Here is a 23053-nt window from a genome sequence, read left to right on the forward strand (position 1 = left end):
TAAAATAAAAATACAAAAATTAGCCGGGTATGGTGGCATGTGCCTGTAATCCCAGCTAGCTAGGGGGAATTGCTTGAACTCGGAAGGCAGAGGTTGCAGTGCGCCAAGATCGTGCCACTGCATTCCAGCCTGGGTGACAGAGCAAGACTCTATCTCAAACATAAAATAAAAAGGGTCATTTCTCTTTTTTTTTTTTTTTTTTTTTTGAGACGGAGTCTCGCTCTGTCACCCAGGCTGGAGTGCAGTGGCCGGATCTCAGCTCACTGCAAGCTCCGCCTCCCGGGCTCACGCCATTCTCCTGCCTCAGCCTCCCGAGTAGCTGGGACTACAGGCACCGCCACCTCGCCCGGCTAGTTTTTTGTATTTTTAGTAGAGACGGGGTTTCACCGTGTTAGCCAGGATGGTCTCGATCTCCTGACCTCGTGATCCGCCCGTCTCGGCCTCCCAAAGTGCTGAGATTACAGGCTTGAGCCACCGCGCCCGGCCAAGGGTCATTTCTCTAATGAGAACAAAGCTGTACTTTGGGGAGGAGGGTTTAATTGTGCTGGTGCCACTGACTTCACAAATATTATATCATCTCAAATTATTTATACACTTTCTAGCTGCCTGACAGTCAAATCTAGGACTCATCATAAGTATTAGGGGATCATTATTTAATTTATAAGAAAAAATTGTGTTTTTTTATTCCAAAGGCAAAGAAAAAGTATATTGCAATTTAAGATACTTTTTTCAAGCCATAGGGAACACACATTAAAATCAGAGTCAGAACTATAAAGCCAGGGATATTTCTGAATAATCTCTTAGCATGAAAAAAAAGAAACTCTGGTGTCTGTAACTCAAGGAACCAGTGCAAATATACTCCCTGTACTTGCCTCCCTCTCCTCCCTTCACAACCCTCCCACTGTTATAGAAATAAACTCTCACCTCTGGGGTATCTAAGATTTGTTTAACTTGCAGGATATTAGTGATATGCCAAGTATATTTGGAAAAGGTTCCCAGTGGCAAGGCATCTTTCCGAACAAAAGCTTCAACGTGAAAAAAGGACAAAATTAGATTACCAAAAAATAACATTTTCTTTTATTGTATTCTAATACAGTACTATTATTTCCTTATAGATTCTCAGCACTTTTAAAAAGAAATTCTAGAAGCAAATATATAAAAGGGTTTGGCAGAAATGTGACAGATCAGTTGATATAGATAATTGATATGCTGATCATTGAAGGCTTTGTGCTCCAGACATATGACTAGAAGTCCTAACTCTGAACACTCAATGGTGAGTATTCCACACAGATTTTTTCCAAATGTAATTCTCTACATTCAAGATATCATCCATCACTATACCAAAGGGAAATCCTGTACCTGTGGTGGAATTGGGAAGCCGTTTTTTTGCACTTCCTATAGATATTCTCTGTTGCAGGGCATCAAAAAAGGACTGAGGAATGTGGAACACCAGTGGTTCTGGTTTGCCTATGGGAAACAAGAAGAAACAACTCATTTAAAGAAACTCAGAAGACTTTCTGATGTACAGGGAGAGGTGGAAGACAAGGAATCAAGGGATGGTAATAACTAAAAATACCACTGAGATTTCTTTATACAGAGGCAAAAAGAAGGCTTTGATTGACCTTTCTGGGCCAAGAACTATCACTAGTCCTACTGTTGATCCCTTGCAAACACAAAACACACAGTGTAGCCTGGGCAACAAAGGAAGACCCGGTATCTACAAAAAAAAATATTTTTTTTGAGATGGAGTCTCACTCTGTTGCCCAGGCTGGAGTGCAACGGCATGATCTCGGCTCACTGCAACCTCTGCCTCCCAGGTTCAAGCAATCCTCCTGCTTCAGCCTCCTGAGTAGCTGGGACTACAGGCAGGTGTCACCACACCTGGCTAATTTTTATATTTTTAGTAGAGATGGGGTTTCACCATGTTGGCCAGGCAGGTCTAAACTCCTGACCTCGTGATCCGCCCACCTCGGCCTCCCAAAGTGCTGGGATTACAGGTGTGAGCCACCGTGCCTGGCCAAAAAATTTTTTTTTAATTAGCCAGCCGTGGTGGCATGCACCTGCTGTACTTGGAGCTACTTGGAGGCTGAGGTGGGAGGATCAACTGAGTCGAGGAGGTTAAGGCTGCAGTAAGCTATGGTCATGCCACTGCACTCCAGCCTGGTCAACAGAGTGAGACCCTCCCTCAAAAAGGAAAAAAAAAGAAGAGAAAAGAAAGGCCAGGCATGGTGACTCACACCTGTAATTCTAGCACTTTGGGAGGCCAAGGTGGGTGAATTACCTGAGATCAGCTTGGCCAACATGCTGAAACCCTATCTCTACTAAAAATACACACACAAAAATTAGCTGGGAATGGTGGTGCGTGCCTGTAATTCCGGCTACTCGGGAGGTTGAGGCAGGAGAATCGCTTGAACCCAGGAGGCAGAGGTTGCAGTGAGCCAAGATCATGCCACTGCACTCCAGCCTGGGCAACAGAGCGAGACTCCATTGAAAAAAAAGAAAAAAGAAAATGAAAAAACAAACCAACACAGTAGACCCTTGTCATCCACCAGGTGTAACATTTCAAATATGCAATTTTAAAAAGACCAACACAGCACAGACTTTCCCCCTTAAAGGGTATGTGAAGTAAGATGGGATGAGAACAGTGAGGCTAAGGTGGACTGCCTCCACTTGATTCCCTCTTTCTCGCTATCCCCAGGTTCTTGCTATTTGCATTCATGTCTAAGCAAACTAACAACATGGGCAACAAAGGAAGACGATGGTCAGCACCCGATGGTCAGCACCATGAATGCTAAGGGACTATAAGTTAAGACACTGCTTACCCAGCAAGCATCTGTCTTTTTCCCTGAATATAACCTCAAGACAGGCAAAATACTTGAAAGTACTTAACAAACCTTTTAAAGAAACTTGCGGCCAGGCACGGTGGCTCACACCTGTAATCCCAGCACTTTGGGAGGACGAGGTGGGTGGATCACCAGGTCAGGAGATTGAGACCATTCTGGCTAACATGGTGAAACCCCATCTCTACTAAAAATACAAAAAATTAGCCAGGCATGGTGGCATGCACCTATAGTCCCAGCTACTTGGGAGGCTGAGGCAGGAGAATCGCTTGAACCCAGGAGGCAGAGGTTGCAGTGAGCCAAGATCATACCACTGCACTCCAACCTGGGCAACAGAGCAAGACTTCGTCTCAAAAAGAAAAAGAAAAAAAAAAAAGAAACTTGCCAGACATTAGGTCAACAAAAAGAGAGTTAAGGGCTGGGTGCGGTGGCACAAGCCTGTAATCCCAGCACTTTGGGAGGTCGAGGTGGGTGGATCGAGAGGTCAGGAGATCGAGACCATCTGACTAACACGGTGAAACCCCATCTCTACTAAAAATATAAAAAATTAGCAAGGCGTGGTGGCAGGCGCCTGTAGTCCCAGCTACTTGGGAGGCTGAGGTGAGCAACTCATGAGGTCAGAAGTTCCAGACCAGCCTGGCCAACATGGTGAAACCCTATCTCTACTAAAAATACAAAAATTAGCCAGGAGTGGTGATGTATGCCTATAATCCCAGCTACTCAGGAGGCTGAAACACGAGAATCTCTTGAGCCTGTGAGGTGGAGGTTGTAGTGAGCCAAGACTGTGCCACTGCACTCCAGCCTGTGTGACAGAGCAAGATTGTCTCAAAAAATAAAAAAGAATTAACTTAAAGAAGACTTCATAAAACACACACACTCGTAGTCCAGGAGTGAGCTGATGGAAACTTAGACAAAGGTGGTAGTAATGGAGATGGTGAGACAGAGTAGAGGGTGGTACAGGAATGGGGTGGAAGAATGGGGTGGAAGAATGGGATGGAAGAGGGAATGGGATGGGATGGAAGAGGACGACAAGTGTTTAGCTTATAGTATTATCAATATTCTGTTTTCTGGGCTGGGCACAGTGGCTCACGCCTGTAATCCCAGCACTTTGGGAGGCCGAGGCAGGTGGATCACCTGAGGTCAGGAGTTCAAGACCAGCCTGGCTAACATGGCAAAACCTCATCTCTACTAAAAATACAAAAAATTGGCCGGGCATGGTGGTGCACACCTGTAATCCCAGCTACTTGGGAGGCTGAGGCAGGAGATTCGCTTGAACCCAGGAGGTGGAGGTTAACAGTGAGCCAAGATCACGCCACTGCACTCCAGCCTGGGCGACAAGTGATTCTCCTGCCTCAGCCTCCTGAGTAGCTGGGACTACAGGCCTGTGCCACCACGCCCAGCTAATAGAATACTTTTAAGGCAACAAGCAGAGACTGGTTAGATCTGAAAATGCTGACGTTCCATGAGGCTATTAGAAATCACACCCAAATACAGCCTGTGTTCTCCAATCTTCTTCAGCATGTTTATGTCTTTTTTTTTTTTTTAGATGGAGTCTCGCCCTGTTGCCCAGGCTGGAGTGCAATGGTGCAATCTTGGCTCACTTCAACCTCTGCCTCCCGGGTTCAAGCAATTCTCCCATCTCAGCCTCCCAGGTAGTTGGGACTATAGGCACCCACTGTCGTGCCTGGCTAATTGTTTTCTATTTTTAGTAGAGACGGGGCTTCATCATGTTGGCCAGGCTGGTCTTAAACTCCTGACCTCAAGTGATCCGCCTGCCTCGGCCTCCCAAAGTGCTGGGATTACAAGTGTGAGCCACCGCGCCCGGCCAGCATGTTTAGTAATTCTCTATAACTATCTTAGTCTCATGTATTAGATTTTCATTTTTTCTTTTTTCCACACAGGGTCTCGCTTTGTCACCCAGGCTGGAGTGCAGTGGCACTATTTTTTGTAGAGATGGGGTTCGCTATGTTGTGCAGGCTTAGATTTTCTCTCATCTTTTTTTCCCCTTGCTTTGATTTTGAGAGTTAGAATAGTTTTATAAAGCTTCGGTATCTCCCTCACCAAACGCACACGCGCACACACACACACGCACATGAACTTGTGCAAGCAATCAAACTATCTGCCTTTACTTATTATTTGCTATGTTTTTTCTCTTCTGTCTCTAAATTATAATAATTTTGCTGTTCCTGAATTTTAATTATGTGATTGTTCTTTTCTTTCAATTAGATTTCTACTTTCTTGTGGCCCAGTGCTCTCTGGACTGAAGTCCAATTACTTTTCCTATAAGAGTAGAATTACAGCACAATTACCTTAATTTCTCCTACTTTCAGTAAGAGCCCAGTTAGATGAACAATACTTACCATCAAACTGATAGTGCATGGTCTGATGGATGCGTTCTGTGACACTGGCCAGCCAGTCTTGGAAGGATAAAGTCACTTGTGCCTCATCTAACAACTGACCACAGGCTAGGAAAAAAAACACACATACACATACACACTTCTTTAGTAACTTTTCTTACAAAATAAACAGCTAATTGAAGTGGCCAGGCGCGGTGGCTCAAGCCTGTAATCCCAGCACTTTGGGAGGCCGAGACGGGTGGATCACGAGGTCAGGAGATCGAGACCATCCTGGCTAACCCGGTGAAACCCCGTCTCTACTAAAAAATACAAAAAAAATCCAGCCGGGCAAGGTGGCGGACGCCTGTAGTCCCAGCTACTGGGGAGGCTGAGGCAAGAGAATGGCGTTAACCCGGGAGGTGGAGCTTGCAGTGAGCCAAGATCCGGCCACTGCACTCCAGCCTGGGCGACAGAGTGAGACTCCGTCTCAAAAAAAAAAAAAAAAAAAAAAAAATGTAAAAAATAAAATAAACAGCTAATTGAAGTTTGAAAAAGTTAAGAAGTTTTTTATTTTTATTTTTTTGAGATGGAGTTTCACCCTTGTCACCCAGGCTGGAGTGCAGTGGCGTGATCTCAGCTCACTGCAGTCTCCGTCTCCCAGGTTCAAGCGATTCTCCTGCCTCAGACTCCTGAGTAGCTAGCTGGGATTACAGGCACCCTCCACCACACCCAGCTAATTGTTGTATTTTTAGTAGAGATGGGGTTTCATCATGTTGGCCAGGCTGGTCTCCAACTCCTGACCTCAGGTGATCCACCCACCTCGGCCTCCCAAAGTGTAGGGATTACAGATGTGAGCCACCGTACCCAGCCCCCACCTGTTTTTTATTTGTTGACAAGGCTTTGTCATGTTGCCCAGCTGGCTTCGAACTCCTGGGTTCAAGCAATCCACCCGCCTCAGCCTCCTGAAGTGCTGGGAGAAGTGTTAATAAGTTTGTCCAGAAAAAAAAAAAAACTTGAAGCTGAACTTCAAAGAAAGCCAATAAACTAAATGAAATAAGATATTCTGGGATTTTTTTTTTTTCAGACAGTCTCACTCTATCACTCTGGCTGGGGTGAAGTGGCATGATCTTGGCTCACTGCACCCTCGGCCTCCCAGGTTTAAGCGATTCTCATGCCTCAGCCTCCTGAGGAGCTGGAACTACAGGTGCGTCACCATGCCCAGCCAATTTTGTTTTCTTTTTTTTTTTTTTTTTTTTTTTGAGATGGAGTCTGGCTCTGTCGCCCAGGCTGAAGTGCAGTGGCCGGATCTTGGCTCACTGCAAGCTCCGCCTCCCGGGTTTACGCCATTCTCCTGCCTCAGCCTTCCGGGTAGCTGGGACTACAGGCGCCCACCACCTCGCACGGCTAGTTTTTTGTATTTTTTAGTAGAGACGGGGTTTCACCATGTTAGCCAGGATGGTCTCGATCTCCTGACCTCGTGATCTGCCCGTCTCGGCCTCCCAAAGTGCTGGGATTACAGGCTTGAGCCACCGCGCCCGGCTTTGTTTTCTTTTTAATAGAGACAGGGTTTTTGCCATGTTGCCCAGGCTGGTCTCAAACTCTGGCCTCAAGTGATCTGCCCACCTTGGCCTCCCAAAGTGCTGTATTACAGGCATGAGTCACCTGAGGTCAGGAATTCAAGACCAGCCTGGCCAACATGGTGAAACCCCGTCTCTACTAAAAATACAAAAATTAGCTGGGTGTGGTGGCATGCGCCTGTAATCACAGCTACTCTGGAGGCTGAGGTGGGAGAATTACTTGAACCTGGGAGGTGGAGGTTGCAGTGAACTGAGATCGCGCCACAGCACTCCAGCCTGGAAAAGAGTGAGACTCTGTCTCAAAAAAAAAAAAAAAAGAAAGAAAATACGAAATGAGAAGCAACACTAAACTGCATATTAAAGAATGGTCCTATATAATGACTGTTTTAGGATGGGCTTGGTTGTTCACGCCTGTAATCCCAGCACTTCGGGAGGCTGAGGCAGGAGGATCACTTGAGCTCACAAGTTTGAGACCAGCCTGGGTAACATGGCAAAAGCTTGTCTCCACCAAAAATACAAAAAATTAACCAGGTGAGGCCGAGTGCAGTGGCCCATGCCTGTAATCCCAGCTCTTTAGGAGGCCAAGGCGGGCAGATCACGAGGTCAGGAGATCGAGACCAGCCTGGCTAATACGGTGAAACTAAAAATACAAAAAATTAGCCAGGTGAGGTGGCGGGCGCCTGTGGTCCCAGCTATTCAGGAGGCTGAGGCAGAAGAATGGTGTGAACCCAGGAGGCGGAGCTTACAGTGAGCCGAGATCACGCCCACTGTACTCCAGCCTGGGCAACAGAGCAAGACTCTGTCTCAAAAAAAAAAAAAAAAAAATTTCCCAGGTGTGGTGGTGCATGACTGTGGTCCCAACTACCTCTGGGAGGGTTGCTTAAGCCCAGGAGGCAGAGGCTGCAGTGAGCCGAGATCACGCCTCTGCACTCCAGACTGGGTGATAGACTGAGACCCCATCTCAAGTAAAAATAAATAAATAAGTAAAAATAATGGCTGTTTTAGAGATTTATAAATTAGTTCTATTTCTGATGAATATGTATCCATATGCCCCAGACCCTCTCAATGATGAACATATTGTTTCATGCCAAGGTTGAGCACAAATAGATTAAGACTGAGTGATGAACACACTGTGGGTTGCAATGATACCTTCAGACTTAAAACCTAAAACCTTGTATTCAGAAATGTAAAATGAATTAATTTACTTTTTTTTTTTCTGAGACAGAGTCTTGCTCTGTTGCCCAGGCTAGAGTGCAGTGGCATGATCTCGGCTCACTACAACCTCTGCCTCCCAGGTTCAAGAGATTCTCCTGCCTCAGCCTCCTGAGTAGCTGGGATTACAGGCGCCTGCTACCGTGCCTGGCTAATATTTGTATTTTTAGCAGAGATGGGGTTTTAACATCTTGGCCAGACTGGTCTTGAACTCCTAACCTTGTGATCCAACCACCTCGGACTCCCAAAGTGCTGGCATTACAGGCATGAGCCACCATGCCTGGCCAAAGTCACTTTGTTTTGTTTTGCTTTTTTTTTTTTTGAGGCGGAGTCTGCTCTGTCACCCAGGCTGGAATGCAGTGGTGTGATCTCGGCTCACTGCAAGCTCTGCCTCCCGGGTTCGCACCATTCTCCTGCCTCAGCCTCCCAAGTAGCTGGGACTACAGGTGCCCGCCACCATGCTCAGCTAAATTTTTATATTTTTAGTAGAGATAGGGTTTCACCATGTTAGCCAGGATGGTCTTGATCTCCTGACCTCGTGATCCGCTTGCCTCGGCCTCCCAAAGTGCTGGGATTACAGGCGTCAGCCACTGCGCTTGGCATTCACTTTTAAATATAAGTGAAAGAGTGAAATCCTGCAGCCCTGGAGTAAATAACTGGAAAATATAGTAACAAGTGATGGAATTTAATGGAGCCAGAGTTTAGAGTTAGGAGTCAAAAGGCTATGGGAGGCTGGATGCGGTGGCTCACGCCTGTAATCCCAGCACTTTGGGAGGCCAAGGCGAGTGGATCACCTGAGGTCAGGAGTTCGAGACCAGCCTGGCCAATATGGTGAAACCCCGTCTCTACTAAAAATACAAAAAATTAGCCAGGCGTGGTGGTGCACATCTGTAAACCCAGCTACTCAGGAGGCTGAGGCAGGAGAATCACTTGAGCCCAGGAGGCGGAGGTTGCAGTGAGCTGAGATTATACCACTACACTCCAGCCTGGGTGACAGAGTGAGACAGTCTCACAAAAAAAAAAAAAAAAAATGGCTATGGAACCTAGGACCCCTACCCACTGAGTGACCAGGGTCCATGTCTCAAGTTCCTCTCTTCTAAGATGAAGATATGCATCTGGATGATCTCCAAATTCTTTCTTCTCTTAAAATATTTTTAGTCCGGGGATGGTGGCTCATGCCTATAATCCTACCACTTTGGGAGGCTGAGGTGGGTGGATCTCTTGAGCCCAGGAGTTTGAGACCAGATTGGGCAACATGACGAAACTCCATCTCTACGAAAAATGCAAATAAATAACCAAGTGTGGTGGCATGTGCCTGTAATCCCAGGTACTTGGGAGGCTAAGGTGGGAGGATAACTTGAGCCCAGGAGGCTTCAGTGAGCTGTAATTTAGATTGAAGCCATCTTCCTTTTTCCTTGCACCAAAGGAAGTGACAAAAAATTATTAAAAATCAGTCAGGCACAGTGACTAATGGCTATAATCCCAGCACTTTGGGAGGCCAAGGCAGGCAGATCACTTGAGGCCAGGAGTTTGAGAGCAGCCTGGCCAACATAGCAAAACCCCATCTCTACCAAAAATACAAAAATTAGAAGAGCACAGTGGCAAATGCTTGCGATCCCAGCTACTTGGGAGGCTAAGGCACAAGAATTGCTTGAACCTGAGAGGCGAAAGTTGCAGTGAGCTGAGATCGTGCCATTGCACTCCAGCCTAGGTGACAGAGCAAGATTCTGTCTCAAAAAAATATATGTATATAAATAATAAAAAAATCTATGGGATACTGTTGATCTGCTTACTCTGTGATTTTCCTTAAACACTTATGCCTAGAATGCATAATTTTTTTTTTTTTTTTTTTTGAGACAGTCTTGCTCTGTCACCCAGGCTGGAGTACAGTAGCATGATCTCGCTCACTGCAACCTTCGCCTCCCAGGTTTAAGCAATTCTCCTGCCTCAGCCTCCCAAGTAGCTGGGATTACAGGCACATGCCACCACACCTGGCTAATTTTTTTTATACTTTTTAGTAGGGACAGGGTTTCACCATGTTGGCCAGGCTGGTCTCAACTCCTGACCTCAAGTATCTGCCCACTCAGCTTCCCAAAGTGCTGGGATCACAGGCGTGAGCCACCGCACCTGGTCATAAGTTCTTAATGAATTACTTAATTAATACTGTTTTATATTATTCTGTTTTTTCTTTTATCTCATCCTGTTTCCCGTGCAGTGGTGCAATCATGACTCACAGAAGCCTCAACATCCCAGGCTCAAGTAGTCTTCCCACCTCAGCCTCCTAAGTAGCTGGGTCTACAGGCATGTGACACCACACCGGCTAATTTTTTGTTGTTGTTTTGGTAGAGATGGAGTCTCACTACTCCCACCTTGGCCTCCCAAAGTGCTGGGATTATAGGCGTGAGCCACCACACCTAGTCACATAAAACACCGTTTTCCTTTAACTTTGAATCTCTATACCAATTGCACATGAGTAATAAGCAATAAGATGAACACATCCTGCAAGACACCTGCTGCTAAACATGTCAGAATTTTTTGTTTAAAGACATAATTTAGGCCAGGCGTGGTGGCTCACGCCTGTAATCTCAGTACTTTGTGAGGCTAAGGTGAGCAGATCACTTGGGGTCAGGAGTTTGAGACCAGCCTGGACAATATGGTGAAACCCCGTCTCTACTAAAAATACAAAAATTAGCCAGGCATGGTGGCATGCACCTGTAATTCCAGCTACTTGGGAGGCTGAAACAGGAGAATTGCTTGAGCCCAGAGGCAGAGGTTGCAGGGAGCCGAGATCACATCATTGTACTCCAGCCTGGGCGACAGAGTGAGACTCTGTCTCCAAAAAAAAAGGAAATAAAAATAAATAAATAAATTACTTTTTGAGATAATCGTACATTCACACGTGGTTGTAAGAAATATAAGGCTTGTATACCCTTTATCCAGATTCACCCAAGAGTAGCAGTTTGTAAAACTATAGTACATCACAGTGAGGAAAATTACATGGCTACAACCTAGTGACCTTATTCACATCTCACCAGCTTTATGTACTTGTGTGTGGTATGCATACATATAGTTCCACATAATTTTAGGGCATGTGTAGACTTGTGTGACCAACACCACAGTCAAGACACAAAACAGTCCACAACAAGACTCCCTGTGCTACTCTTTATTGCTGCTGTTACAACCCTCCCAACTCCCTCTTTCCTTTTTTTTGAGACTAAGTCTTGCTCTTATTGCCCAGGCTGAAGTATAATGGTGCAACTTGGCTCACTGCAACCTCCGCCTCCCGGGTTTAAGTGATTCTCCTGCCTCAGCCTCTTGAGTAGCTGGGATTACAGATGTCTGCCACCACGTACGGCTAATTTTTTCTATTTTTAGTAGAGACAGGGTTTTACCATGTTGGCCAGACGGGTCTCGAACTCCTGACCTAAGGTGATCTGCCTGCCTCAGTCTCTCAGAGTGCTGGGATTACAAGTGTGAGCACTGTGCCCAGCCCCAACCCCCCTTTAAATCCTGGCAACTACTAATCTATTCTCCAACTCTATGGTTTTAGACATAATTGAGCTTTTTAAAAAAATTATTTTTTAAAATTAAAAAATATTATTTCATCACCCAGGTATTTTTAAAATTTAATTATACATATGTTTTGTTTGTTTGTTTGTTTGTTTGTTTTTGAGATGGAGTCTCACTCTGTGGCCCAGGCTGGAGTGCAGTGGCCGGATCTCAGCTCACTGCAAGCTCCGCCTCCCGGGTTTACACCATTCTCCTGCCTCAGCCTCCCGAGTAGCTGGGACTATAGGTGCCTGCCACCTCGCCCAGCTAGTGTTTTGTATTTTTTAGTAGAGACGGGATTTCACCGTGTTAGCCAGGATGGTCTCGATTTCCTGACCTTGTGATCTGCCCGTCTCGGTCTCCCAAAGTGCTGGGATTACAGGCTTGAGCCACCGCGCCTGGCTGTTTGTTTTTTTAAGTAGAGACAGGGTTTTGCCACGTTGGCCAGGCTGACCTTGAACTGCTGGCCTCAAGTAATCCACCTGGCTTGGCCTCCGAAAGTTCTGGGATTACAGGCATGTGCCACCACACCCAGCCACATCACCCAAATTATTAAGCCTACTATCCATTAGTTATTTTTCCTGATTCTCTCACCTGCTTCCACCTTTCCTCCCTCCTCCCACGTTTCACCCTCCGATAAGCCCCAGTGTGTGTTGCTCCCCTCTATGTGTCCATGTGTTCTCATCATTTAGTTCCCACTTATAAGTGAGAACATGCTGTATTTGGTTTTCTGTTCCTGTATTAGTTTGCTAAGGATAATGGCCTCCAGCATAATTTAGCTTTGAGCATGATTTGAAACTGGTGGGACAGGAAAGACCTCAGCCTCAGTGCCTCTGTTAGTGTTTATGTTGGGACTCTTTGGGTGACAATGTGCAACATTTCTTTTGATTATACTGCTTCTGGCTTCTTTAGGATGACTTTAGGATGACCACAGTAGCCTATTCTAGGGAGGGGAAACTTACCCTGCCTTTTTAACGAGGAAGCAACCACAGGCTTTTTCAGGCCACTTTTCCTTAGATTACTGCTCACTGCATCTTGAGGCAGTGGTGAACTGTTCATCTGTGCACCTAAACCACAAATCGTTACAGGTTTAACAATGTATCTGCTAAATATAAATTGATTTGATGTTAATTTTTAGAGTCTAAAACATATAAACAGTCTTTGCTAATTTCTAGGTTAGCCTCACAGTTTCTAGAAGGAGTTAGCATTAGCCTTTACACAAAATTTTAGCTTTCTTATGCTCTTTATAGGAAATTGGATGAATAAACAGAAATGAAAGGAAGAAAAACATTCACTTATTGCTCCCACCTGTCAGACAATTACGATGAATTTTCTAGTGAACTGTCTTCCATTTCCTTCTCTGTGAATGTACTGCTGGTTTTGTGATTTTTTTTTTTTTTTTTTTTTTTTTTTTTTTTTTTTTTTGAGATAAGAGTCTTGTTCTGTCGCCCAGACTGGAGTGCAGTGGCGTGATCTTGGCTCACTGCAAGCTCCGCCTCCCAGGTTCATGCCATTCTCCTGTCTCAGCCTCCTGAGTAGCTGGGACCACAGGCACCCACCACCACGCCTGGCTAACTTTTGTATTTTTTTTTTTTTTTTGAGACAAAGTCTGGCTCTGTCGCTCAGGCTGGAGTGCAGTGGCGCGATCTCGGCTCACTGCAACCTCCACCTCCCGGGTTCACATCATTCTCCTGCCTCAGCCTCCTGAGTAGCTGGGACTACAGGCGCCCGCCACCATGCCCGGCTAATTTTTTGTATTTTTAGTAGAGACAGGGTTTCACCGTGTTAGCCAGGACAGTCTCGGTCTCCTGACCTCGTGATCCACCCGTCTCGGCCTCCCAAAGTGCTGGATTACAGGCGTGAGCCACCACGCCCCGCCGAAATTCAAGTTTATTCTATACTTTATCTGGCTAACCAAGTGATCTGAGCATTTTCCCAAATTCTTTATTACTATTTATTTTTTATTTTTATTTTTTAGAGATGAGGTCTTGCTATGTTGCCCAGGCTGGAATGCAGTGGCTATTCGCAGGTCCAATCACAGTGGGCGAGAGCCTTGAGCTCCCAGGCTCAAGGGATCCTCCTGCCTCAGTTTCCTGAGTAGCTGGGACTACAGGCATGCCCCAGTGCACCCAGACTATACTCATTTTTATGCCTGCCTGATATTCTATGGTAAAGTGGCTTTACCATGGTTCCTTTAACTATCCCCAGTGGTTAACCCTTAGTTGTTTCTAATTTTTTAATACTCTAAATAATCATAAAATCAACATCTCCAGACAAAATGTTTTTCCTATACCAATAATTATTTCCTTAAAAAAGATTATTTAGAAGTGGGGCCGGGCATGGTGGCTCACACCTGTAATCCCAGCACTTTGGGAGGCCAAGATAGGTGGATCACCTGAAGTCAGGAGTTCGAGACCAGTCTGGCCAACATAGTGAAACCTCATATGGTAGCAAGCACCCGTAATCCCAGCTACTTAGGAGACCGAGGCAGGAGATTCACTTGAACCTGGGAGGTTGAGGCTGCAGTGAGCTGAGATTGCGCCATCACACTCCAGCCTGGGTGACAAGAGCCAAACTCCATCTCAAAAAAAAAAAAAAAACAGCCAAGCATGGTGGCACATGCCTGTAATCCCAGCTACTTGGGAGACTAAGGCAGGAGAATTGCTTGAACCCAGGAGGCAGAGGTTGCAGTGAGCCGAGATCACATCACTGCATAATCCAGAGCAAGACTCCGTTTCCAGAAAAAAAGGCAAAGACTAATAAACATTTAACAACAATTTCTGCTCTATATTCCTGCCAGAATTGCCTCTCTAAAATGCACAAATGACCATGTCACTTTGTTTCTCCATCTTTCTTCAACTTCCCAGCACCAAAACTCTTTTTTTTTTTTTTTTTTTTGAGACGGAGTCTCGCTCTGTCGCCCAGGCTGTAGTGCAGTGGCCAGATCTCAGCTCACTGCAAGCTCCGCCTCCCGGGTTTACGCCATTCTCCTGCCTCAGCCTCCCAAGTAGCTGGGACTACAAGTGCCCGCCACCTCGCCCGGCTAGTTTTTTGTATTTTTTAGTAGAGACGGGGTTTCACCGTGTTAGCCAGGATGGTCTCGATCTCCTGACCTCGTGATCTGCCCGTCTTGGCCTCCCAAAGTGCTGGGATTACAGGCTTGAGCCACCGCGCCCGGCCAACCAAAACTCTTATGCATGACCACCTGATCCATCCCTAGCAATATTCCCTATAGGTAAGACCATCTTAAGGATCTTAACAGACAAGCTATATAACAATGATTATAGCAATGTGCACTACACTAGCCATGCCAGAGAGCCTGGATTTTTACTTTTGCCTGTGGTCTTATCATTTTAAAAAACTTTGCCAGCTGGGCATGGTGGCTCACATCTGTAATTCCAACACTTTGGGAGGCTAGGGCAGGAGGATCACTTGAGGTCAGGAGTTTGAGACCAGCCTGGTCAACCAGTAAAACTCTGTCTCTACAAAAAACAAACCAAAAACTTAGCCAGGCATGGTATCTGTGCCTGTAGTCCCAGCTACTTGGGAGGCTGAGGCAGGAGGATCTCTTGAGCCTAGGAGGTCCAGGCTGCAGCGAGCATGCCCCCTGCACTCCAGCTTGGGCAACAGAGAACTCATCTCCTAAAAAACGAACAGGCCAGACGCGGTGGCTAACGCCTGTAATCCCAGCACTTTGGAGGTGGAGAGATCACAAGGTCAGGAGATCGAGACCATCCTGGCTAACACAGTGAAACCCCATCTCTACTAAAAATATAAAAAATTAGCTGGGCATGGTGGCAGGCCCCTGTAGTCCCAGCTACTCGGAAGGCTGAGGCAGGAGAATGGCATGAACCCAGGAGGCAGAGCTTGCAGTGAGCTGAGATGTGCCACTGCATTACAGCCTGGGCAACAGAGTGAGACTACATCTCAAAAGAAAAAAACAAACAAACAAAAAAACACATGAAACTTTGCTAATTTGGTAGCAAAAGGTATCTTGTTTTAATTTTGCATTTCTAAAATGTTTGCACTTTTCTGTTTACTAGTAAGTTTGGAGTTTGGTCCATAGGTAGGGACCAAGTAATATTTTCATTTTGTTTAGACTCTAGGTCTCTTGATGCTTACCTACTAGGATACTTCACCATTTTCATATTGATTTATCAGAGTCCTTAACTGACACTAGTATTAAGCATTTGGATTTAAAAATGTGGCCTGGCTGGGCATGGTGGCTCACGCCTATAATCCCAGCACTTTGGGAGGTCAATGCGGGTGGATCACCTGAGGTCAGGAGTTCAAGACCAGCCTGGCCAACAGGGTGAAACCCTGTCTCTACTAAAAATACAAAAATTAGCCGGGCATTGTGGTGGGTGCCTGTAATCCCAACTACTTGAGAGGCTGAGGCAGGAGAATTGCTTGAACCTGGGCAGTGGAGGTTGCAGTGAGCCGAGATCACATCAGTGCACTCCAGCCTTGGCAACAGAGCAAGACTCCATCTCTCAATAAATAAATAAATAAATAAGGCTGGGTGCAGTGGCTCACACCTGTAATCCCAGCCCTTTGGGAAGCCAAAGCAGATGGATCACCTGAGGTCAGGAGTTCGAGACCAGCCTGACTAATATGGTGAAACCCCATCTCTACTAAAAATACAAAAATTAACTGGGCGTGCACCTGTAGTCCCAGCTACTCAGGAGGCTGATATGTGAATTGCTTGAACCTGGGAGGCACAGGTTGCAGTGAGCCGAGATTGCGCCACTGCATTCCAGCCTGGGCGACAGAGCAAGACTCCGTCTCAAAAAAAAAAAAAGAAAAAAAGGAAAAAATGTGTGTGTGGGGGTGTATATGTGTGTGTTTCTCCATATACTGAAAATGAGGATAATAAACTATATTTCTAAATTAGCGTGGGGAATATAACCACTGTTACAAATTTTTTTTTTTTTTTTTTTTTTTTTTTTTGAGACGGAGTCTCGCTCTGTCACCCAGGCTGGAGTGCAGTGGTGCGATCTCCACTCACTGCAAGCTCCACTGCCTCCCAGGTTAACGCCATTCTCCTGCCTCAGCCTCCCTAGAAGCTGGGACCACAGGCACCCACCACCACACCCGGCTAATTTTTTTTGTATTTTCAGTAGAGATGGGGTTTCACCGTATTCGCCAGGATGGTCTCGATCTCCTGACCTCGTGATCCGCCCACCTCGGCCTCCCAAAGTGCTGGGATTACAGGCGTGAGCCACCGCGCCTGGCCTGTCACAAAATTTTTTTAAACACTCTATGGATGAAAACTTCATAATACTATCCTAAGGCAGATTAAGGTATATGATTAATCTGTTTAAGGGATGTACACACATATACAGTAAAAGTAGAATTTGGTTGGATCTTATTTTTGGCTAAGGGATCAAACTTTTAGCTTAACTTGAAAAAGAATCATCAATGGAGAGTAAAACGTTTCTCAGGAAAAAACCCGTAAGAACAAAAACATATTTCTTGGCCAGGTGTGGTAGCTTACACCTATAATTCCAGCACTCTGGGAAGCCAAGTTGGGAGAATCACTTAAGGCCTGGAGTTCGAGGCCAGCCTGGGCAACATGGTAAGACCCCTGTCTCTTTAATAAAAATAAAATAAAATATAATATTTTCTTATCATTGCTGAGGTTCAGTAAAAGACATAAAACACAGTAAAACAATCTCTAAAGACGATACCACCAAACCAACCAACCAGACTCTTACCAGATACTTCATCCTTTCTCCTCTTCTTTGACTTAGAGGCAGTAGACTCACAAGCTGATACTGTTGATTCTGAATGGCAACCTAACTGGGGTACAATAATCTCTTTAAGACCTAAAAAATAGAAGATTTCTGAATTGTTAATCCTATCCAAGGGTAAGTATGAGTATGGGCCTCTATCTAGCAAAAAGTTAATTTCTTTTTAAAAATCCCCCAAATGAATTATCCCAGTGTGGGCAACAAGGCAGACACCATCTCTACAAAAAAATAAAAAATTAGCACATCTGTGGTCCCAGTTACTTGAGAGGCTGAAGTGGGAGGATTACTTGAGCCCAGGAGGGTCAAGGCTGTAATGAACTGTGATTATGTCACTGCATGCCAGCCTGGGTGACAGAGCCAGGCCCTGTCTCAAAAAACGAACCAAAAACAAAAACCAAAAAAAATTATGGAGTGATTGCTTGCTTTAAAATAAGTTCCTTGGGCCGGGTGCAATGGCTCACGTCTGTAATCCCAGCACTTTGAGAGGCCGAGGTGGGTGGATTACCTGAGGTCAGGAGTTCGAGACCAGCCTGGCCAACATGGTGAAACCCCATCTTTTTTTTTTTTTTTTTTTTTTTTTTTTTGAGGAGGAGTCTCGCTCTGTCGCCCAGGCTGGAGTGCAGTGGCGTGATCTCGGCTCACTGCAAGCTTCGCCTCCCGGGTTCCCGCCATTCTCCCGCCTCAGCCTCCGAGTAGTGAAACCCCATCTCTAATAAAAATACAAAAATTAGCTGGGCATGGTGGCACATGCCTGTAGTCCCAGCTACTCAGGAGACTGAGGCAGGAGAATTGCTTGAACCCAGGAGGTGGAGATTGTAGTGAGCCGAGATTATGCCACTGCACTCCAGCCTGGGTGACAGAGTGAGACTCCATCTCAATAAATAAATAAATACATAAATAAATAAGTTCCTTTAGACTGGGCACAATGGCTTACGCCTGTAATCCCAGCACTTTGGGAGGCTGAGGCAGGCAGATCACCCGAGGCCAGGAGTTTGAGACCAGACTGGCCAACATAAGAGAAATCCCGTCTCTACTAAAAATACAAAAATTGGTCAGGCATGATGGCGGGTGCCTGTAATCCCAGCTACTTGGGAGGCTGAGGCATGAGGATTCCTTGAACCTGGGATGCAGAGGTTGCAGTGAGCCAAGGTTGTGCTGCTGCACTCTAGTCTGGGCAATGGAGCAGATTCTGTCTCAAAAAAAAAAATTTTTTTTTTGTTCATTCTTTGTTATAATTAACACAGGGCATCTGTGGAAGAGTAAACAGCAAACTAACTTTGCTAGATTGTCTCAGTAAAAAATGATCAAGTCTCTTGATCATTAATTTCAACCAACCAACCAACCTTTATGCAAGTATGCTGACTGGGACTGAAAGAAGGAATGTAACCAGGCGCGGTAGCTCACACCTGTAATCCCAGCACTTTGGGAGGTTGAGGCAGGAGGACTGCTTCAGCCCAGGAGTTCAAGACCAGCCTGGGCAACAAAGTAAGACCCCCATCTCTGCAAAAAATTTTAAAAATTAGCCAGGCATGGTGGCACATGCCTGTGGTCCTAGCTATCTGCAGGGACTGAGGTGGGAGGATCTCGAGCCTGGGAGGTCAAGGCTGCTGTGAGCTGTGATCATGCCACTGCACTCTAGCCTGGGTAACAAAGTGAGACCCTGTCTCAAAAAAAAAAAAAAAAAAAAAAAAGAAGGGACACTTTTAATTATCTAGCAACTGTTTCTGAAGGTTGCTAAGACAATCTCCAAATGCATCAATGGAACTCTTTCATTGCAATTTTAGAAAAACATAATAACCGGGTCAACCATACTACCTACCGCTGGAATCAAAATTTAGGAAGTCTGAGAATTCCTGAGCCAATGTCTCGTCACTGGCAAAGGCACAGATGCAAGCAAAGAAATGAATGCATCTCTGGGCTGCCTCATCCTTGGAGGCATTCGACTTGTGCGATTTCAGAGTCTGACAGGAGCAGAAGAAACGGCGCTCAGGCAAGCTTTTGGCACTGATTTTCTGCACAAAAGATGTATGCAAATACCCCAAACTGTGCTTCTGGCTTGCCTTGCATTTCACCACCAAGATGTTTTTAGTAATTCTCTGCACCAGAGGACCTGTGGGTTCCGTGGCCAACTGCCAGATGGTCTGTTTGGTTTCCGGGGAGGCCTGCATTGCATTCAGGACCGAGCTCTTCAGGGTCAGAGGAGTGGCCTCTGCCTGGCAGTTCACCGCCAGCTTGATGTGCTGGCACTGGTTTTCCACAACGCCTTGAGTGGCAGCTTTCAGGCATGAGGGGACATAACACCGTCCAGAGCTCAGCTGAGTGATGATCGTCCCATCCACCGTCTGGATTGTTGTCTCTGAAACCCCGAGCTCCACAAAGCATCGGTAATCAGGGCCCCGGTCTCTTTGCCGCACTGAGTAGACCTGAAGATCAGAGCCTGTAATGATTTTGACAGCTTCAACACTAGGCTGCTTGCGTGCACCGTAGCGGAATATGGTTCCACATGTCTTGTTCTTACAGCTCAGTCCCCGGGTTCCATTGTATGTGCCACATCGGGGACACTTTCTGATTCCCCTCAATGTGGCCTTCCCCAAATCAGATAAGAAAGCTGGGACTTTAGTCCTCAGAGAATTTGGTTCCATTTTTCACAGGCCCTACAAAAGATAATATACCCAGTAGCATGAGTATACCTTCACACACAAAAGTCACTTGTGATATTTAGTACAGAAAGCAAAACATAAAAAAGCTATCCACTATTTTTTTTTTTTTTAAGACGGAGTCTCGCTCTGTCACCCATGTTGGAGTGCAGCGGCGTAATCTCGGCTCACTGCAACCTCCGCCTCCTAGGTTCAACCGATTCTCCTGCCTCAGCCTCCTGAATAGCTGGGACTACAGGCGCCTGCCACCACGCCCAGCTAATTTTTGTATTTTTAGTAGAGACGGGGTTTGTCCATGTTGGCCAGGCTGGCCTCGAATTCCTGACCTTGTGATCCACCTGCATAGGCTTCCCAAAGTGCTGGGATTACAGGTGTGAGCCACCGCACCTGGCTGCTATCCACTATTTTTAAACTGTACCACAAAACAACATAAATTTAAACCTACAAACAAAATGAAAGTAAAGGAAACTGCCTTTCATACCTATTTTTAAAAATCCTAATAATCAAAGCATTTCTCCAGGTTTAACTCTGTTCTGTATAACAATGGAGGTTAGTTAACCCAATCTTTACATCCCAGATGTTTAACTTCAGCAAGAACTAGAGAACATGAAAGATGAGTTTTTTCCCTTCCATCATTCCCCACAAAACCCAGCCCAATCCTACCTGTACCAGCTGCCAAGGCATCTGGAAAACAGTGTAACCTGAATTAATAAGACCTAAAAGGTGATTCATTAGTTTTTAATAATCAGGTGAAAACACGATCATTTGCAGACTAATGATAACTGCTTAACCCAAAGTCTTCTGAAGTTTGACTGTATGGTGTAACAATGCAGACATTCTGTCTCCTCCTTCTTCACCAGCCAATGGCAAAGCTTCTGCCCAATGTTCCGCAAATAAGATTCCCACTTCCCTAAGTGAAGATCCTGATAGTCTGCAAGTCAAACAAGAAAAAATATCAAAGTTATACAAAGACAGGATGATTCTTTCCTTGGAAATCAAACAGAATAGGAATCAAAGTCTTTCACAATTACTTGAGAAGTATTTGACAGAAATTATTATGGAAATGGTTAAGTGTTTTGTACCTCCAACTGCAAGAAGGTAAAAAGGTGCTAATGTCATTACAAAGGGGGTTGTCAAGAACACTTTAGAGGTCTGGCATGGTGGCTCACTCCTGTAATCCCAGAGATTTGGGAGGCTGAGGTGGAGGATACTTGAGCCCAGGAGTTCAAGACCAGCCTGGACAACACAGTGAGATCTCATTTCTATAAAAAAAATTTAAAAATTAGCTGGTGTGCACCTGTAGTTCCAGCTATGTTGGAGGCAGAGGTGGGAGGATCACCTGAGTCCAGGAGAGCAAGGCTGCACATTGTGCCATTATACCCCAGCCTTGGCAACAGAGCAGGACCCCATCTCTTTTTTTGGGGGGGGGGGACAGAGTCTCAATCTGCTCACCCAGGCTGGAGTGCAGGGCGCAATCTCGGCTCACTGCAACCTCCACCTCCCAGATTCAAGCGATTCTCCTGCCTCAGCCTCCCCAGTAGCTGGGACTACAGGCACATGCCATCACACCTGGCTAATTTTTTGTATTTTTAGTAGAGATGGGGTTTCGCTGTGTTTCGATCTCTTGACCTCGTTATCTGCCCGCCTCAGACTCCCAAAGTGCTGGGATTACAGGCGTGAGCCACAGCACCTGGCCGACCCCATCTCTTTAAAAAAAAAAAAACACACACACACACCTAGAGCTATGTTATATAATTGGTCAATCACTCATCCTTCCTAATAGTAATACATCACATTTTTAGAGTGCTTTATGTTTTTTTCTGCTCTGTTACCCAAGCTGGAGTGCAGTGGTGCAATCACGGCTCACTGCAGACTCAATCTCCTGGGCTCAAATGATCTGCCTGCCTCAGCCTCCCAAGTAGCTGAAACTGTAGGTAAGTGTTGCCATGCCTGGCTAATTTTTTAAAATTTTTTTGGTAGAGACAGGGGTCTCACTTTGTTGCTCAGACTGGTCTCGAACTCCTGGCCTCAAGTGCTCCTCCTGCCTTGTCCTCTTAAAGTGTTGGGATTACAGGTGTGAGCCACTGTGCCCAGCCTCACAAAGCTTCATTTACTCAGTAAAAATTACAGTCGGGGACAAGTTTATAGCACCAGTGAAAAGGTGGACATTTTTAAACTATTCTTATTTGTACTTTCCAATTTGTTAATCAGTGGACTATAGAAGATGTAAAGACAAAAAAATTTTTTTGAGACAGAGTCTTGCTCTGTCACCCAGGATGGAGTGCAGTGACGTGATCTTGACTCACTGCAACCTCTGCCTCCCGGGCTCAAGCAATTCTCTGGCTAATTTTTGTATTTTTAATAGAGATGTAGTTTTACCATGTTGGCCAGGCTGGTTTCAAACTCCTGCCCTCCAGTGATCTGCCCGCCTTTGCCTCCCAAAGTGCTGGGATTACAGGTTTGAACCACTGTGCCTGGCCCTATTCTTTTTTTTTTTTTTTTTTGAGACGGAGTCTCGCTCTGTCACCCAGGCTGGAGTGCAGTGGCCGGATCTCAGCTCACTGCAAGCTCCGCCTCCCGGGCTCACGCCATTCTCCTGCCTCAGCCTCCCGAGTAGCTGGGACTACAGGCGCCTGCCACCTCGCCCGGCTAGTTTTTTGTAGTTTTTAGTAGAGACGGGGTTTCACCGTGTTAGCCAGGATGGTCTTGATCTCCTGACCTCGTGATCCGCCCGTCTCGGCCTCCCAAAGTGCTAGGATTACAGGCTTGAGCCACCGCGCCCGGCCTCTATTCTTTTTTTTTTTTTTTGAGACGGAGTCTCGCTCTGCCGCCCAGGCTGGAGTGCAGTGGCCGGATCTCAGCTCACTGCAAGCTCCGCCTCCCGGGTTCACGCCATTCTCCTGCCTCAGCCTCCGGAGTAGCTGGGACTACAGGCGCCCGCCACCTCGCCCGGCTAGTTTTTTGTATTTTTTTTTTTTTTTAGTAGAGACGGGGTTTCACCGTATTAGCCAGGATGGTCTTGATCTCCTGACCTCGTGATCCGCCCGTCTCGGCCTCCCAAAGTGCTGGGATTACAGGCTTGAGCCACCGCGCCCGGCCTATTCTTCTTAAAAAATGTTTTAGGCTGGG

The 23053-nt window shown here is 45.9% G+C and overlaps 1 protein-coding gene across 4 annotated transcripts in view; it reads right to left on the bottom strand.

Annotated features, from left to right (window-relative positions):
* The window catches only part of C17H2orf42 (chromosome 17 C2orf42 homolog), a 40094-nt gene that overhangs the window by 11911 nt on the left and 5130 nt on the right, over positions 1-23053 (bottom strand). For 3 of the 4 annotated variants that reach the window (XM_010361891.2, XM_010361890.2, XM_030920956.1), the window contains exons 2-8: positions 20588-20855; positions 19087-19921; positions 17232-17342; positions 12477-12581; positions 5201-5305; positions 1360-1467; positions 925-1025 (exon numbers count right to left, since the gene is read on the bottom strand). In XM_010361891.2, coding sequence (XP_010360193.1) covers positions 925-1025; positions 1360-1467; positions 5201-5305; positions 12477-12581; positions 17232-17342; positions 19087-19909 — 1353 coding nt within the window. In that variant the 5' untranslated portion in view covers positions 19910-19921; positions 20588-20855. The remainder of the gene's footprint in view (positions 1-924; positions 1026-1359; positions 1468-5200; positions 5306-12476; positions 12582-17231; positions 17343-19086; positions 19922-20587; positions 20856-23053) is intronic. The other variant, XM_030920957.1, reaches the window with a different exon arrangement.

This window comes from Rhinopithecus roxellana, chromosome 17 (assembly GCF_007565055.1).
Source record: "Rhinopithecus roxellana isolate Shanxi Qingling chromosome 17, ASM756505v1, whole genome shotgun sequence".
Lineage (NCBI taxonomy): Eukaryota > Metazoa > Chordata > Mammalia > Primates > Cercopithecidae > Rhinopithecus > Rhinopithecus roxellana.